We start from the raw sequence: 17,659 nt of genomic DNA on the forward strand, positions 1-17,659 counted from the left end.
GCCCATTCTCCTCATATAGAGTGGCGAAGTCACGCCCCTTCCGGTAGGGCTCATGGGACCTATGAGATCGAAAAATATGAATGGGTGTCAATGGAGAGAAAATAATTATTTTCTGGTCCCAGTCTTTATATGCCCTGGATTACACATATGTTGTTTGTGGATTTAAATGATAATTTTTCATGCAAAGAAAACTAAAAATGTTCGTGAAGAAGTTTGATAATTTTAGGTTTTATGTGAGGCCGCTTTGTGAACTACAGCTCTTCGCTGCTCTCGACGCATATGATATACGTCACCACACCCGCCCTTGGAACTCGGCACAGAGATGGCGATCTCTCTGCCCCACTTCACCGCTTTTTCCAAGGGGAGGATAAAAGCATCGAAAGAGGTGAAAACCATTATAAGTCGGGGCACGTGCAGAGTTTCAGTTATGCCGATGGGAAGATTGTCGGTCTTCTCCACGCCAGTCGCAGGGAGCGTGACGTCACATACGAGCCGTGTAGTCTTTCTCGTTGTGTTTTCTCTACAGCCTTTATCTGAACAATTGCACAATAAACGGTCGAACTCTTTGCATGAAAAATTATCCTTTAAATCCACAAACAACATATGTGTAATCCAGGGCATATAAAGACCGGGACCAGAAAATAATTATTTTCTCTCCATTGACACCCATTCATATTTTTCGATCTCATAGGTCCCATGAGCCCTACCGGAAGAGGCGTGACTTCGCCACTCTATTAGACATTCTCTGCTAATACAAAGTCTAGACGAGACGCTGATAAGACGAACATTTACGCTGTGTTAACATGTAACTTTTAAACTAAATAAACAAACCTGGAATTTGACGACATACTTGTTTGAATGGTTATTGCAACAGAACAGGTGACGTAAATGGTATTCAACAGAACGTTGTAATGATGGTACTTGCAAGATTGTATTAAACTGTCGTAGCGCGCATGATAAATGACATGGTTGATAAATGATTTTAAAACAGTAGGAAGGTAACGGAATACATAGTCAAACAAGACAAACACACACAGGCAACATTGACGGAAACTATGCGCCCCGTCACACACTCCTTGTCAATTTTACCATTATTCTTTGCGAAGCCAAAATGCTTCCACACTTTGGATTTCAAGTTTGCTGGTGCATTAACAATCTCGCTGCCGCTCTCTGCCATGTTTGAAATGCACCAGTAGAGGGTGAGGGAGAAAAAAACCTCTCGTGGGACTTCCTTGCAAGCTGACTTGCTGATGACAGAGTTACGGATTACCGAGCTGCACTTCACAAAATAAACGTGTAAACTAAGTCTTAAAACATTAATCATAATCGAATCATACGATTTAAAGCATTTATATCGATTATTGGTGAAGCCAAAGCGATTCATTCCATTTATTTATTTTAGCAGATCGATTTAGTTGAATCGGTAGGACTGACAATCGATTCATCGATGCATCGCATGAATGTTACACCCCTACAAATAACTAATTTAGGCTGCATTTTCTTTATATGTAGGCCATTGCAATGAATTAAACTAAAATATTATAAACTCATTTTGATACTATGTGTTCGATATTTTTGAGCCCATTGGATATATTTATTTAGGTATTGTAGGTGTGCTGCTCTCTACCCCCAGCGCCTTGCCGGGGTCGACGGATAGATAACCACGCAGACAGACACGTCCCAGTTAACTCTTTATGGTTGCTTGAAGTAGGGTAAAACAACGATGTTTTCGGAGGCCAACTTATAACTAGAGAAGTACCATAAGACGAGGGAGCACCTTGTATTCCGATTGTGTGTTTAACTGTTACGGAGCGTGCAGTTGGTAACCAATGACGACATCAGATCAGACAAAACGTTACAAGCATTGGCGTGTTTTGCTCCACGTCCTCCTCTCGATATCCAAAAAACTGCCAGATCACTTATCCCTCATTAGTTATTTTAGGAACCAGCAGTTCGTCCGCTTCCATGTTTCAATTGTCGATTAAATTGGTTAGGATACACTATGCTACACTGAACCGGCCGGCTTTTTTTACCCCTCACTCACGTGAGGGAGAGGGAGAAAGCCACCGGAGAATGTTTTGAACACGAAACCAAGGCAAGTCTCGGCTACCACTTGAAAAAAAAACAAAAAACAGATGGCCGTAAAATACTCTATACTTACGAAATAATAATTGTATGTATTGCACACAGCTATTTCGGAGTTATATCGAGTATATTCTATATATCGCACAACCCTAATCTATTGTATGTTCAGCTCCTTGCTCACACTGCTCCATTGACTGACCTTACACATGTTACCTCAGGATACCTGATGTGTGTTGATGTTATACATGTTACCTCAGGATACCTGATGTGTGTTGGCGTTACACGTATTACCTCAGGATACCTGATGTGTGTTGATGTTATACATGTTACCTCAGGATACCTGATGTGTGTTGATGTTACACATGTTACCTCAGGATACCTGATGTGTGTTGATGTTACACATGTTACCTCAGGATACCGGATGTGTGTTGATGTTACCTCAGGATACCTGATGTGTGTTGATGTTACACAAGTTACCTCAGGATACCTGATGTGTGTTGATGTTACACATGTTACCTCAGGATACCTGATGTGTGTTTATGTCACACATGTTACCTCAGGATACCTGATGTGTGTTTATGTTATACATGTTACCTCAGGATACCTGATGTGTGTTTATGTCACACATGTTACCTCAGGATACCTAATGTGTGTTGATGTTACACACATTACCTCAGGATACCTGATGGTTTGTTGGTGTTACACGTGTTACCTCAGGATACCTGCGTTGCACGTTTTACCTCAGGATACCTGATGTGCGTTGGCGTTGCACGTAGGGATGGGCCGATAGTCGATTCTATCGACTATCGACGATAGATGGATTCCATCGTCGATCGTCTCAAGTAGCCGATAAAAAGGCGATAATTATATTTTAATTATTATTATTATTATTCTTTTTATTATAATTATTTTTTTTAAAGCGCTGTGGTAGCTATTTTTTCAACTTAAAAAGCCCGGCAAATTGTAATTGAAATTAACTGGCACCGGTGGAAAACATACTATGTAGCGCTGACCTGCCGTATTCACTCACTGCTGCGAGAGGAGAGGAGAGGGGAGGGGCTCGAAACCTACCGGTCTGCTCGCACGGCGAAATGACATCACACCCCGCTGCACCATTTCCGGGTCACAGCTGTGGTACATGAGCTGTGTTCGAAATCGTTCCCTATTCACTCACTCATTATTCCCTATAGTGTTCATGATATAGTGCACTACACAGGGAACGAACAAACGAGAATTCGGACACTACGCTGAACATTTCTAAACGTCATTTGCGTCAGTAAATGCGCCGGGTATTTGTGTGACGCAGACAGATGCGCCCAGATCATGTAAACAAACCGGGCACTCGAGGAAAGCTGGAGGTTGTATTGATGTTGAATGTTACATTTCCTTGAACAAGGTTTTTCTTATTAATTTTGAATGTTTCATTTTCTTGTTAAATCCCAAATAAATTGTTGATATTTCTAAACGAAAGCCGGAGACTCCATCATTAAATGTATTCGTTTTCGCCACTTGCGGTTACTGAGCTTCTTCTCCTCCTCCGGAAAAACACGACCGCATTGCATTGTGTTATATGGGAGTAACACGTAGGGAACATCATATGTACACTCGCATTTTGGGTATTTTAAGTGCACTATATAGGGCATGAAATTAACCAGTGAGAATTCGAACAACACTACAAAATAGCGAGCACCCTATATAGTGCACTATATCCGTGATAGGGAACGATTTCGAACATGTGTCATCAGCGTGTGTCATCATGACAGCGCCGCCGGCGCCGACGCATCGAAACTTCGAAACTTAAATCAGCGGAGGCTCACGGCTCATGCTGGTCCAAGGGGAAGACCATCGTATTAGTTTTTAAGAAAAATAAAAACGCGATTTTTTTCAAAGTGATAAATTATTATAAATAATTAATATTATACAATTATTATAAAGTTGCCCCCCCCCCCCCGATAGTATCGACTATCGGCGATCGCTAGGGGGCGCTATTGGACGATGGAAGCTTGTAGACGATACCTCAGGATACCTGATGTGTGTTGATGTTACCTCAGGATACCTGATGTGTGTTGTGGATGTTACTTGTCCACCCTCCTGTCTGATGTGGGATGAGGTAGAACTCAACTCTGAGGGCATTTGTTTGTATTAAAGTTCCTCTGCCACCGTCTCCCCCACACACACAAACATACTATCATTATCTCCCCTCCTTCCTGTTTCGATTTAATTGGCGCTGGTCGTAGGCGTGTAGACTAGGTCTAGATTGGGCCCTTTTACTTTTAAGACTGTATTACTTGCGCCAACATGAATTCCTTCTCTAAACTGAAAGACAATATTTGCTACTTTGTTCATGCCAATGTGTATCTTTCCTCTATAAAAATAGAAAAAAATAATTAACTGTTACAGAAAATGCAACCAGAAAGATGCCAAAGAAGTCTGGCTGTTAACAATACGATAGTAGTTCAAGTTCAATACTTTATTTCCATATCAACACAGTTGATTGGTTCCAATCAGGTGAAATAAAGGCAATGCACACACAGGAACATATGGTACATAAAAGACAATCACATAGACAATCATTCAAACCAGTGGCTGGGGATCAAACTAGCAGCCTTCCGGTTACCAGTGAAGCTGCTCTACCTCCTGAGCTACTGCCGCCCCGTTGCCCCTGACTGGCGGCTCCGTGGTGCCTCGTGCCTCTCCTGTGGGGTTGTGTATCGCTGGGTTCTCACAGTGCTCTCGTCGTCTCCCCCTCCAGCGCTGCGGCGGCCTGGCTGAGCAGAAGGACATCCTGCTGTCGTACACGTCCCGCAAGGCCCGGCGCCCCGGACAGGTGAGCCTGCTGCTCCACACAAAGACAGACAGACGGAGCGGTAATACCATGTGTTTGTGCTAACGTGTGTGTGACCTCCAGGTGGATAAGATCAAGGCCCTCCACGCCTTGATCCCCGACTACACGGAGAAGGACGTCCACTACAGCTACCTGATGAAGTGCTACGGTACGAACGCACACGCCAACCCCCTTCGCCTCTACATGCAAACACACCAGCTTTTAGTGGGGGGGGTGGGAGTAAGGGGCATGCGGCTGCCCTCTCCAGGTAGAGCTGGGTTGGATCCCCAGAGGGAGAGGAGGGATGAGTCAATGAGACCAAACACTACAGCATTGCAGTCTGATGAGCCGGTGAGCAGCCCACTATCCAGGCACTCCAGCGGGCGTCTTGTCACCGAGCGTGTTTGTGTCTGGTCGGTGCTCGCCTCTCGGTTCTTCCATGCACGTGCCCCACACTTTTTTTCTTGTATCTTCACTTTCTTGTGCAAGCCTCTTCTCCGTGTGCTCTCCTTTGTTATGTTCCTCCTCTCTGCGTGCGGGACATGACTATTTAATTAGCATTAGCTGGCCTGCCGGTCTGCAGGGCGGTCCAGGCGGGGCGGGGGGACCCAGTTAGCCCTGGTGTTCTCCTCTCCCTGCACTTTGTTCCTCAACTCCTCTCTGTCCTTCTGTCTGCCCTGTCCTCCGCTCTGTCGCTCCTCCTCCTCTCTCTGACTGACAAACTACTTCTCCATGGTGACCTCTCGCAGAACGACTCTTGCGCTCGCAAGATACACACACACACACACACACACACACACACACACACACACACACACACACACACACACACACACACACACACACACACACACACACACACACACACACACACACACACACACACACACACACACACACTTGATTACATTCACAAATGATATGAAATTGAACTCAGAAGTTTGTTGTGCTGCTTCTCCTAACGTTTGCGTTCCCCACCCAGGTGTGGATAACGATCTGTCCTCTGCCAAGGCTCTGTTTGACCAGATGGAGGCGGAAGGCGTGTCTGTCCATGAGCTGTCACTCAAACGATTGGCAGTGCTGTACCGCAATGCCGGAGAGGCACTGCCCTTCCCCGAGCCCCCTGTGAGTCTCCTGGATGCATACGCACACACACCTACACACAGCTACACACGCCTACGCACACCGCTACACGCACCTACACACGCAACTACACGCACAGTTACACACACCTACACACACAGCCATTCCGCTCTGTTCCGGGGCGTTTGAAGGCTCTGTGATTCTGACGTTTTCTAACCATTCAAAGGGAACTTTTACAACTCAGCTCTTTAGAACACTGAAAGGTCATCGACATTGGAATACTAACGCAATACACATTATTATTATGATATGTTTGCAGAAGGCTTTTGTGTTTCCAAACAACTAGTCTAGAACATCAATAGTAAAAAGTCATGTATTGAAATAGATTGCTCTGTGGCGTTCCTCTCTCCTCCTGCATGTTCAGCACATCAACACCTTGCCAGGGGACAGCCTCTGTACATGCCATGGCACGGCTAATGTGTGCTTTGTTACGGTTTGTGCCCTGCCGTGTGTTTCAGGGTGTTTTGAGCATTTTGTAAGCTGCTGATGTTGCTCTATTTTTGGCCAAAGAATGTTGACACACACACACGCACACAAATAGTGTGTACACACACACAGACACAAGCAAAGCACTGCTTTGCTGTCCCCTCGAGGCAAGTGCAGGAGTGAGCCCCCCTCTTCCTCCTCTCCTCACTCACCTGCAGTGCCTCCGCAGAGATATAGATGGATAGAGACAGAGAACACACACACACACACACACACACACACACACACACACACACACACACACACACACACACACACACACACACACACACACACACACACACACACACACACACACACACACACACACACACACACACACACACACACACACACACTCTACATAATTCACAGCTTGTCAGAAAGGTGAAGTAATTGCTGTTCTTTTGGTGGGAGGTTTGAGGAGGGGAGGAGGCGGGGCACGTCAGAATCACCTCCTCTCCTCTGCTCCGGCGGAGGCTGTGGGTTTCACTGTAGGGCCACTTCTAAACACTTGCATGGCTGCAAACTTTATTATTTATCGGGACTCATTTCCTTTGATGGAAAACATTGTAGTTTTGTCAATGAAGCTGACCTATTTGGAAATACTAGCTTCAAGGGCCCTTAGATCTAAAGCAGCAATAAGCTCATTTTGTGTTTTGTATTTGATAATGGCGAGTAAGGGAGAGTCCCAAAAGTCAAGGTTTGCTCACACCAAACTAGGTTGGAGGGCAGCTTCAGCTGTGTTTGGTATGGACTCCATACATGATAATGGTTACCTTCTTCTCCTATTGGTCCTACACTCCTTGACACACACAGGACTTTAGAAGTACTTTAGGGTCTTGTTTGTTGTACACAGTTGATGACTAGTAGCCATCCCAGGAGAAAGTGTCAAAGGAGAAGAGTTTAATCCATACCAGTCGCTCATTCTCTCGCTCGCTGTCGCTCTCCTGCTTTACTTATCCTCATGAATATCTGCACTAATAAAGGCCCCAACACTAAAGGCCCAGTGTTTAATAAGCCGGCCTTAAGGGAGCTGTGGTGTGAAGCTCTCGTGTATTTAGAGGGATTTGCACATGAAACCAGACAACCTGATTGGATCCCGTAGAAACCATTTGTAGACCCGTGAGGCCTGGCTCAACCCTTGTTTACTATGACGCAGACAAACACACACACACACACACACACACACACACACACACACACACACACACACACACACACACACACACACACACACACACACACACACACACACACACACACACACACACACACACACACACACACACACACACACACACACACACAGGGACACACACACACACACACACACACACACACACACACACACACACACACACACACAGGGACACACACACACACACACACACACACACAGGGACACACACACACACACACACAGGGACACACACACACACACACACAGGGACACACACACACACACACACAGGGACACACACACACACACACACAGGGACACACACACACACACACAGGGACACACACAGGGACACACAAACACACACACACACGGACACACACACACACACAGGGACACACACACACACACACACACAGGGACACACACAGGGACACACACAGGGACACACACACACAGGGACACACACACACACACACACAGGGACACACACACACACACACAGGGACACACACAGGGACACACAAACACACACACAAACACAGGGACACACACACAAACAAACACACACAGGGACACACACAGGGACACACAAACACACACACACAAACACACACAGGGACACACACACACACGCCGAGAGAGACGCAGATATGTGGTTGACAGACGGCAACTACGGCATAAAACCTAACTAATGTTTCCACTTGTACTCTTCTTTGTTTCCCTTTATTCCAGGAGAGCTTTAAGTTTTACTCTGACAAGCTGAGGGAGAGTGTTAGCCAGTCCCAGGAGTGAAGAGTGAACATGAAGACCTCCGACCACACACACACCCTCTCACTTCTCCCCCCACTTGGTGATGTCTGTGTATTTTAGTTTTTTTATACAAGTTGTTTGAATTGAAATGTGAAAGATGGTGTTGTTACTGTAGGATGTAAGCATCTGTCCTCTGATGATGGAATTGTTGAATATGTAAAACATGAAAGAGGGTATTTATGCTAATAAACATTGTGGTGAATACGGTTCCCTGTTTGATTGTAGTTCATATAGTGAGTCTGTTAACCTCATTGTAATTATCCAAACCTCAGTGTTACAATGTCGCAGTTTCTGCATTCTAAAGGCTAGTTTATCTATTGTGTGACCTCTAAATATCCCATAGTTGAAATACTTAGGTACTGGTAAGTAGTGCATACTCGTATCAATGAAAAGGCAATAACTAATTTAAAACTTTGTAGCAAGGCCTGGGCCTAGACTAGCTGGATGCTGTTCTTGAAGATCAGATCTTTAAGATCTCTTTAAGATCAGAGGCTCTTTAAGATCCGCTCTTTAAAATCTCTTTAAGATCAGCCACTCTTCAATCCCCTGGGTAAGGCTTGTTTATTGTGTCTCCATGGAGATACAGGGAGTACGGTGTACCTGTTTTCATTGTCAACCTTCTTGAGGTCTAGTTGTACTTGCATTATAGTTTATCTATTATATTACATAATTATTTAAGTATTATTCAACATTATTATATTTTTAAGAATTAAATGCCACAAAGCTTTTTAGGAAATGGCATCAATGGTTTTTCTGTTCCTTCTCATGTGATATCATTAAAAATAATAAAACTATGATTGGATGTATATGATCATTCCTACATGCTGTAGTGTAGAATAAAAATTAACTGGGACATTGGAGAAGGTGGATGTTATGTTTTTATTATACAGATGTATTATGCCACTGGTGGAAAAACAAATGGTTACATAATCTGCAATCTATGAAGTTGCCACGAACACAAGCTCCTTCTGCTAAGTGTGACTTAAGAAATCTGCTCGGCTTTCACTTGCTCTCCATGCTGGCACACACATTGTTAAGCTTAATAACCTTATAGATACAAAAATAAAAAGATTAAGCCTTTAGGAGAAAAAAAGGATTGAAAATGGTACACGCTAAAGCCACAGATGGATATCTTCCAAACCCTAATCACTTGCCAAGACAACAAGAGGCGCAGTCTCTAAATGACACTGATAGCCTTAACCAGCAGCAGTACTCTGCTGACACCCATCGGTTGACAGCGGTACTGCAGCCAACGCTGATGGAACCTGTGATCTGATTTGAACTTCAAATGCATTGCAAGAGTGCGAAATAAGTTGAATGAGTTTCATTAATTGACAATAACCAAAACAGACAAAGATAAATGTAGTTCAAAAGAAAATTACACACATTTTGGTCTATCCGAAAGAAAAAAAAGATAGAAGCATCAAAATCGAGTTTTGTTCCTGACATTGTTTCCTAATTAAAATAATAAAATAAAATGAATAAGTGCAATGTTGAACCAGACTAGTCACATGCTGTTTGTTGATCCTTCACCAGTCCTGCGTTGACTTCTGCTTGATGAATCTGAGTGACAGGTAGTAGAGGAGGATGAAGGCCAGACAGACGGCCAGCAGCACCAGGTAGCAGGCGTACAAGGGGTACTGGTTCATGTTCATGGACTCCACCACCTGATCATCAGTCACAAGCACCTTTCTTTTGTAAGGATTTTGAATTTTCACACATTGTATTCTTGTTCTATTACATTTTATCGTCATTTACCTTTTTAAGCATCATTAAATAGTTAAGATATGAACTGATTAGGCTGGTACTAAGTGTAAACCCTGACTAGGGCTGTAAGGTAACCGGTGTTGGCCTGCGGTCCCACTCACGTAAATGCCGTCAATGTTGAGGGAGAAGTTGCCGAGGGAGACGGGGTACATGTTTCCTTCAAACTGCACCAGCAGCATGCCCTGAAAGCCCCAGCGCATGAAGGAGGCATGAGACAGCCACGAGGCCCCTGGTAACACACGCACCCACACACACACACACACACACACACACACACACACACACACACAGTCATGATTTGAGGTCTTCATGTACATCTTTGATTGTTTGATCAATCTTTGTATTTTTCTTTTGGAAGGTGCTACACAAATACGTATGTTTCTGCTGCTTTCTTCCTAAGTCATTATTAATATGTTTGTTGGTCGTTATTAGTCTTGTTGTGGGAAGAAAGCCTAGCAGTCATGCTGCATATGATGTACGTATAAACACACAGGGTAAACAAAGAGTGAGATTCTGATTCTCTTGCTCTCTCTCTTTCTCTTGCTCTTGCTCTCTTTTTCGCTCTCTAGCTCTCTCGCTCTCTCTCTCCCTCTCCCTCTCTCGCTCTCCCTTTCTCCCTAGCCCCCTTGATCTTTTCTCCCTTTTCTTTTCTCCAACTCCTGTGATCATCACCAACACAGAGTTGAAGAAGGAGAGAAGAGAAGAGAAGCGAAGGAGGTGGAAGACGGTAGGAGGAAGAGGATGCGGAGGAGGCGTTGAGTGAGAAGAAGAGAGGAGAGCTTGAGTGAGAGGAAGAGGAGGAGGAGACGCTGAGTGAGAGGAAGAGGAGGAGGAGGAGACGCTGATCGAGAGTGAGAAGACCTGAAGACCATCGCGCCCCACCCCTTACCGAGCCACATGTTCTCCAGGTTGATGACGAAGCCCCCGGTGAGGTAGAAGATGGTGAAGAAGGCGTTGCCCATGAAGGCGGAGGTCTGCAGGGTGGGCAGCGACGCGGCCACGAACAGCGCCATGCAGCGGCTGCAGTACACCATGAGCCACACCAGCATGAAGCTGAGCAGGAAGCGGTCGGGGGCCGCGTTGAGCCCGGCCAGCCAGTAGATGGGCAGGCCGTAGACCAGCGTGAAGGCACAGTGCTCCGGGAGCTCGCCCAGCACCTGGAGGGAGGCAGACGTTATGAGGACCATACAGTGACGCAACGATAGAGATTAAAACAAAGGACACTGGCTTCATAGGACCATACATAAACACAACGATATAGATTAAAACTAGAGACCCAGGCTTCATTAGGACCACACAGAGACAGAACTATAGAGATTAAACAGTTAAAACAAGGGACACAGGCATTCATTAGGACAATACAGAGACTAAACTATAGAAATGAAAGTGAACAAAGAATGTATAAATACAAAGAAAATCAATAAACTAAAGAAACTCCACAGCAAACAGCAGTTCACTGTCCTGGACTGGACACAGCAGCCTCCATAGCAACAGGTTGGTATGGAGAGAGAGAGATAGGCATTCAAATGAATGACCTTGCTGATTTTCATTTTGCGTTTGTATGGCCTGAGATCAGATCACATCTAGATCTAGAGCCACATTCAAACAGTGCCAGTATCTGATCTGCAGACACCAGATGTGACCTTTTAAAATATTTACACTGCTTAGAAGCTGCCTGCTGTAAACGTATGCATTTAAATAGCCGTGTAATATTTGAAGCAAAACAGACCGATTGGGATGGAGGTCAGTTGCATTGGTTAGGAGTTGTCCGTCTAGCGGATCAATACTGCCCCCTGGTGGACAGATCTGGATATTTTTTTTGCCACCGGCTGGTGTTTTATCATTAGTTTGTGTTTTACCACTAGTTTGTGACATGTTAGTGTCTTACCACTAGTTTGTGTCTTTCCACTAGTTAGTGTCTTTCCAAAGTTGGTTTCTTACCAATAGTTTGTGTCTTACCACTAGTTAGTGTCTTTACATAGTTTTGTCTGACCATTAGGTGATGTCTTACCTTGGCGAAGAAGTAAGAGGTGACAGAGTACAGCCCGTCCTCTAACTCATGATAGAGCATGGCTCTCTCTGTGTGACCTGAATGAAAATAGACGGTGATGTGTAAGGTAAAACAAATGAATACAAATAAAAGTCAATCATAAAAGTTATTGATTTACAGCCGGATAAGATTTGTTAGCCTGTGACATTGGAGCCGATTTCTTTATGACTTGACTTGACCTTGAACTCAGAACGAGTTTCATGCTGCTGGCTGGACTTCAGTGGACTCTGATTATGGCTCCACATGACTGATCAAAATATCAGGACCGATGTTCAAATGATCTCATCTTTCATCTGACCACTGCAATCTATCACCTCCACTCCCAGCACCCCCTCTAACCCACTATTAAAGGCACCCAGTGCAACTTTCGAGGCTTAAAAATAAACATTCAATTTCTAGTCTTTTTTACACGTAGTAAGTTTCAATAACTCCATACCATTACATACCGACATTTAAGCAGCAAAGATGAGACGTCGTTGTGTGGTGAGAACTGATACAAAATCGATAACAACAACAATGCCGCCATTTTCTTTATTTTTTGTAACCTACAATAAATAAAGCAGGCTTCCAGTCAATGGAAAAATGGCTTCTCCCCACCGGCGATTGTTGTTGTTTACGATTTTCTATCAGTTCTCACCACACAACGACGTCTCATCTTTGCTCCTTGAATGTCGATATGTAATGGTATGGAGTTATTGAAACTTACTACGTGTAAAAAAGACTAGAAATTGAATGTTTATTTTTCATTGAATGTTTACATAAAGTTGCACTGGGTGCCTTTAACATACCTTTGTCAGAATGCTAACATGTCACTTTTGCGTCTTGGGTGCCGGCTTCATATCTGACTTCCCAAAACACGTATAAAGGCCAGGTGAAAAGGGGGTCTTATACGTGAATTATGAGATTGGATTCTCTTCTTTTATTCCATGGCCATCAATGCTTCTTGCTATGCTAATTGCTTCTCTATTCTCTTTTCATTTGGGAATTCAAAGCTTAACATTTTCCTTCTAGCCTAAACATACACTAAGATTTAATGGTGGTCTCCCATTGGTGCGTTCTAGGTCCCAGTGTTCCTATTGGCTCACATTTGGCTATGACGTCCAGCACCACAGCGAATGGGGTGAGAGCTCCGATCATGTAGAGGAGGGCCACGGTGTCCTGGATGGACAGGCGCTCTGGCCCCAACCCATAGTAGAGACAACCAACCAGCAGGGACATGAGCAGGGCCTCCAAGCCGTGAACCAATAGGGTGACCAGGTCTCGGAAGTCATTGTACATGTGGCGTCTGTGGATGGGAGAAAGACGGTGTTAAGGCCTGTGTGCGTGTGTTTGTGCGTTTGCATGTGCGTGTGTGTGTGTCTGTGACCGTGTGTGTGTGTGTGTGTGTGTGTGTGTGTGTGTGTGTGTGTGTGTGTGCCTGTGTGTTTGCCTGTGTGTGTGTGTGGTTGGTCTTTGAGCGTGCTTGTGTGTTTGTGTGTGTGTGTGTGTGTGTGTGTGTGTGTGTGTGTGTGTGTGCGTGTGTGTTCAGCCTGCCTGATCAGCACAGTGAACTGATGCAGTCTGCCGGGCAGGTGGTCTTTCTGCTTGCCGACGGTGACAACCTCTGTTCCGTTTCCTGCAGCGACCGGCAGGGAGCTGGAGAAGAGGAGAGGACTTAAGGAGATCATAAACACATTACATTAAACAAGTGTAAATGAGGAGCACAACGGTAACCATCCAAATAAAATCTGAGTAGTTAACCAATGGCCGCTCTGAGATCAGGATGATCTCACAAGGCCAGCTGAATGCCCTTCATCCCCCCACCTGGTGCTGACTCCACCCACCTATCCCACCTGGTGCTGGCTCCACCCCCCTATCCCACCTGGTGCTGGCTCCACCCCCCTATCCCACCTGGTGCTGACTCCACCCCCCTATCCCACCTGGTGCTGACTCCACCCCCCTATCCCACCTGGTGCTGGCTCCACCCCCCCCTCCCTGGTGCTGGCTCCACCCCCCTCCCTGGTGCTGGCTCCACCCCCTGGTGCTGGCTCCGCCCCCTATCCCACCTGGTGCTGGCTCCACCCCCCTCCCTGGTGCTGGCTCCATCCCCCTAGCCGACCTGCTGCTGGCTCCGCCCCCCTATCCCATCTTGTGCTGGCTCCACCCCCCTCCCTGGTGCTGGCTCCACCCCCCTAGCCCAACTTGTGCTGGCTCCACCCCCGTAGCCCACCTGGTGCTTGCCGCTGCAGAAGGGCTCCACATGTAGTCCTCAGAGGCCTGGACCTTCTCTTGGAACTGCAGGGCCAGGGTCCTGGCCCGCTCCACACAGCGCGCCTCCTGGTCGGGGCTGCGGCGATCGATGCTGATCAGATCCACTACACACAACACAAACACACACACACACACACACACACACACACACACACACACACACACACACACACACACACACACACACAAACATATGGTATTAATATTTATGTGATGTGTCCTGTGTTTTGGAACTATGGACACTGTTGCGTCCATGTCTCTCACTTCTCTCTGCTCACTTTCAAGATTTTTCCTCATTCCCTTCACCCACACTGTCCCTTCTCCTTCTCTCCTCCCTCCCCTCCTCCTCCTCCTCCTCCTCTACTATTCCCCCCCTCTCTCCTCCTCTCCTTCCTCCTCCTCTCGTCCCTCCCCTCTTCCTCCTCCCCCTCCCATTCTCTCCCCCCTCTGTCCTCCCCTCCTTCCCATCTGCCTCCTTCCCTCACTCCTCCCCTCCATCCCCTTCCTCCTCCCCTCTCCTCCTCTCCTCTCCTCTCCCTGCCCACTCGTCCTCTCCCTCCCCCCTCCCCCTCCCTCCCCTCCCTCCTCTCCTCTCCTCCCCCTCCTCCCCTTTCTCCTCTCCCACCCCCCTCCTCCCCTCCCTCCCCTTCCTCCTCTCCTCTCCCTCCCCCCTGCCCTCCCCGTCCCCCCATTACTCCTCTCCCTCCCCTCCTTGCCCTGCCCTTCCTCCTCTCCTCTCCCTCCCCCCTGCCCTCCCCCTTCCCCTCCTCCCCTTACTCCTCTCCCTCCCCTTCTTGCCCTGCCCTTCCTCCTCTCCTCTCCCTCCCCCCCTGCCCTCCCCCTCCCCCTCCTCCCCTTTCTCCTCTCCCTCCCCTTCTTACCCTGCTCTTCCTCCTTTCCTCTCCCTCCCCTCCCTCCTCTCGTCTCCCTCCCCTCCTTGCCCTTGCCCCTTCTCCCCTCCCTCCTCTCCCTCTCTCTCACCGTAGAAGTCGGAAGGGTTGCAGTAGCGGGGGCAGGGGTGTCCCAGGGCGGTGAAGTAGGGCACCATGTCCCGAGCCGCCCCGCAGTACGCGGCCGAGCCCGACGACAGCAGCACCACCAGGTCGAAGAGCTGGAAGATGTCCGAGCGGGGCTGGTGGACCGACAGCAGCACCAGCCGGTTCCCCCGGGCCAGGCGGGACAAGGTGAGCACCAGGTTGTGGGCGGTGAAACTGTCCAGGCCAGAGGTGGGCTCGTCCAGGATCAGGATGCCTGATGGGAAGGGAGCACATCACAGGGCTTCAGATCCCAGAGAGGACACTCAGGCTCAGGTTTCTTTCATTTCCACACAGCTAGGGTGGTGGCAAACATCAGTAAAGGAGGAACACAGCAAATATAAGAACAGTGAAAAACCAGGTTGGTAAAGGGCAGTGTTAAACGGGATAGTGAAGTGCGTGGTGCATTTATTGCACCACGTTTGATGAGTTTGATGAGTTAAAACTGTGTTTATTTAAAGTTTGGAGGGCTATGGGTAAAAATCTATATCCATCGGTCATTTGGTGCTGAAGCACAACGTACTGCACAGTCGTAGAAAAATTGATCAACCAATCTCAATGGATGTTTGAATGTTCCTCTCACCAGGGTTCCACAGCAGCTGAACAGCTATGCTGACCCTCCTTCGCTCCCCCCCTGAGACCCCCCTCACGAAGCTGTTGCCCACCCTGGTGTGGGCACACTGTCGCAACCGCAGCTCGGCGATGACATCGTCAACCTGGGACAGAAGATGGCCTGAAGTGATTACACCCATATATGTATTTATATATACATACCAGTCAATTTCAAATGTGTGGGTGTGAAGAAGAGGTCACCTCACCTTACAAGTGCACATCTAGACAAGGCAATGATATAAGTTTAAACCTTGGAATACTAATGTATTGATAAGGCCAATGCATTTCATTGTTATTACTTTAGTAAGTCAATGTGTGTTGGAAATGACTGGCATCTTAAAATCACTCGGTGTTCTCTGAACAAACAAAAGGAAAAGGGGATCTTCAGTTTCCCAGTAAATGAATAAAATAGGATCTAATATTAAATGTTTACACAAATACTGGATTAATTTCTCTAGATTATCTACTAGATACACCCTCTTCTGAGTACTACACTGTATCCATCAAATGTTCATAATTATCGTCATGTGTATTTATTATAGATGTATTCTGTAATTTGGGCTCAGAGACAAACCACCTCCTCCTCCTGCTCCTCCTCCTCCTCCTCCTGCTCCTCCTGCTCCTCCTCCTCCTCCTCCTGCTCCTCCTGCTCCTCCTCCTCCTCCTCCTCCTCCTCCTCCTCCACTAGACCTCCTCTATCCTCCTCCTCCTCCTCCTCCTCCTCTATCCTCCTCCTCTATCCTCCTCCTCTATCCTCCTCCTCCTCCTCCTCCTCCTCCACTAAACCTCCTCTATCCTCCTCCTCCTCCTCCTCTGTCCTCCTCCTCCTCCTCCTCCTCCCCCCCGGTGTGCTTACCCTCTGGTCCCTCTGCGCCTGGCTGAAGTGCGTGGGCAGCCTGAGTCTGGCCACGAAGGCCAGCGTCTCCCTGACGGTGAGGTGGGGCAGCAGGCGGTCGTCCTGACGCACGTGGGCGATGCTCCTCCTCACCAGCTTGGGTGTGCTGGGCGTGCCGTTGATCAGCACCTGGCCATGCCTCACCTTGCCCCCCTCGTCCCGGCATGTGATGATGTCCAGGAGAGACGTCTTGCCACACCCTGGGGGAGGGGAACACACAAAGAGGAAAGAAATTGCACTATTTCCCATTTTCACATATCATTCAACTTTTCTGTATGTGTGTGTGTTTGTGGGTATGTGTAAGTGTGTGTTACACCATTTTCAGTGCACACCAAAACATTCGCCACTACCGTAGTAGGTTATTCCAGAATGCAGGCTCTCTTCCGTTCTTCCACCCGTTGGACATCACCATTCCCATCTCTTCATTTAATGCTGGATTTCTCCTTTAATCCATAACTTGTTATTTAAATCAAACAGTTTTTGCATTTAAAGGAAACCTTTTGTATTCTTCCATCTGAACTCTATGTTCTAGTCAGCT

At 46.9% G+C, this 17,659-nt stretch overlaps 2 protein-coding genes across 3 annotated transcripts in view; one reads left to right on the forward strand and one right to left on the reverse strand.

Annotated features, from left to right (window-relative positions):
- lrpprc (leucine-rich pentatricopeptide repeat containing) overlaps positions 1–8,720 on the forward strand; it is a 64,359-nt gene extending 55,639 nt beyond the window's left edge. Inside the window, exons 35-38 of the mRNA XM_060072410.1 lie at positions 4,838–4,912; positions 4,994–5,078; positions 5,892–6,034; positions 8,436–8,720. Coding sequence (XP_059928393.1) covers positions 4,838–4,912; positions 4,994–5,078; positions 5,892–6,034; positions 8,436–8,495 — 363 coding nt within the window. The 3' untranslated portion in view covers positions 8,496–8,720. The remainder of the gene's footprint in view (positions 1–4,837; positions 4,913–4,993; positions 5,079–5,891; positions 6,035–8,435) is intronic.
- A 653-nt stretch (positions 8,721–9,373) lies between these two features.
- Positions 9,374–17,659, reverse strand: part of abcg8 (ATP-binding cassette, sub-family G (WHITE), member 8) — an 11,410-nt gene continuing 3,124 nt past the window's right edge. The window contains exons 4-13 of one of the 2 annotated variants that reach the window (XM_060072414.1): positions 17,083–17,321; positions 16,198–16,330; positions 15,562–15,831; positions 14,540–14,684; positions 13,864–13,965; positions 13,416–13,615; positions 12,292–12,368; positions 11,170–11,437; positions 10,382–10,509; positions 9,374–10,180 (exon numbers count right to left, since the gene is read on the reverse strand). In XM_060072414.1, coding sequence (XP_059928397.1) covers positions 10,043–10,180; positions 10,382–10,509; positions 11,170–11,437; positions 12,292–12,368; positions 13,416–13,615; positions 13,864–13,965; positions 14,540–14,684; positions 15,562–15,831; positions 16,198–16,330; positions 17,083–17,321 — 1,700 coding nt within the window. In that variant the 3' untranslated portion in view covers positions 9,374–10,042. Of the gene's footprint in view, positions 10,181–10,381; positions 10,510–11,169; positions 11,438–12,291; positions 12,369–13,415; positions 13,616–13,863; positions 13,984–14,539; positions 14,685–15,561; positions 15,832–16,197; positions 16,331–17,082; positions 17,322–17,659 lie in introns of both variants that reach the window. The other variant, XM_060072413.1, reaches the window with a different exon arrangement.

This window comes from Gadus macrocephalus, chromosome 15 (genome assembly GCF_031168955.1).
Source record: "Gadus macrocephalus chromosome 15, ASM3116895v1".
Classification (NCBI taxonomy): Eukaryota; Metazoa; Chordata; class Actinopteri; order Gadiformes; family Gadidae; genus Gadus; species Gadus macrocephalus.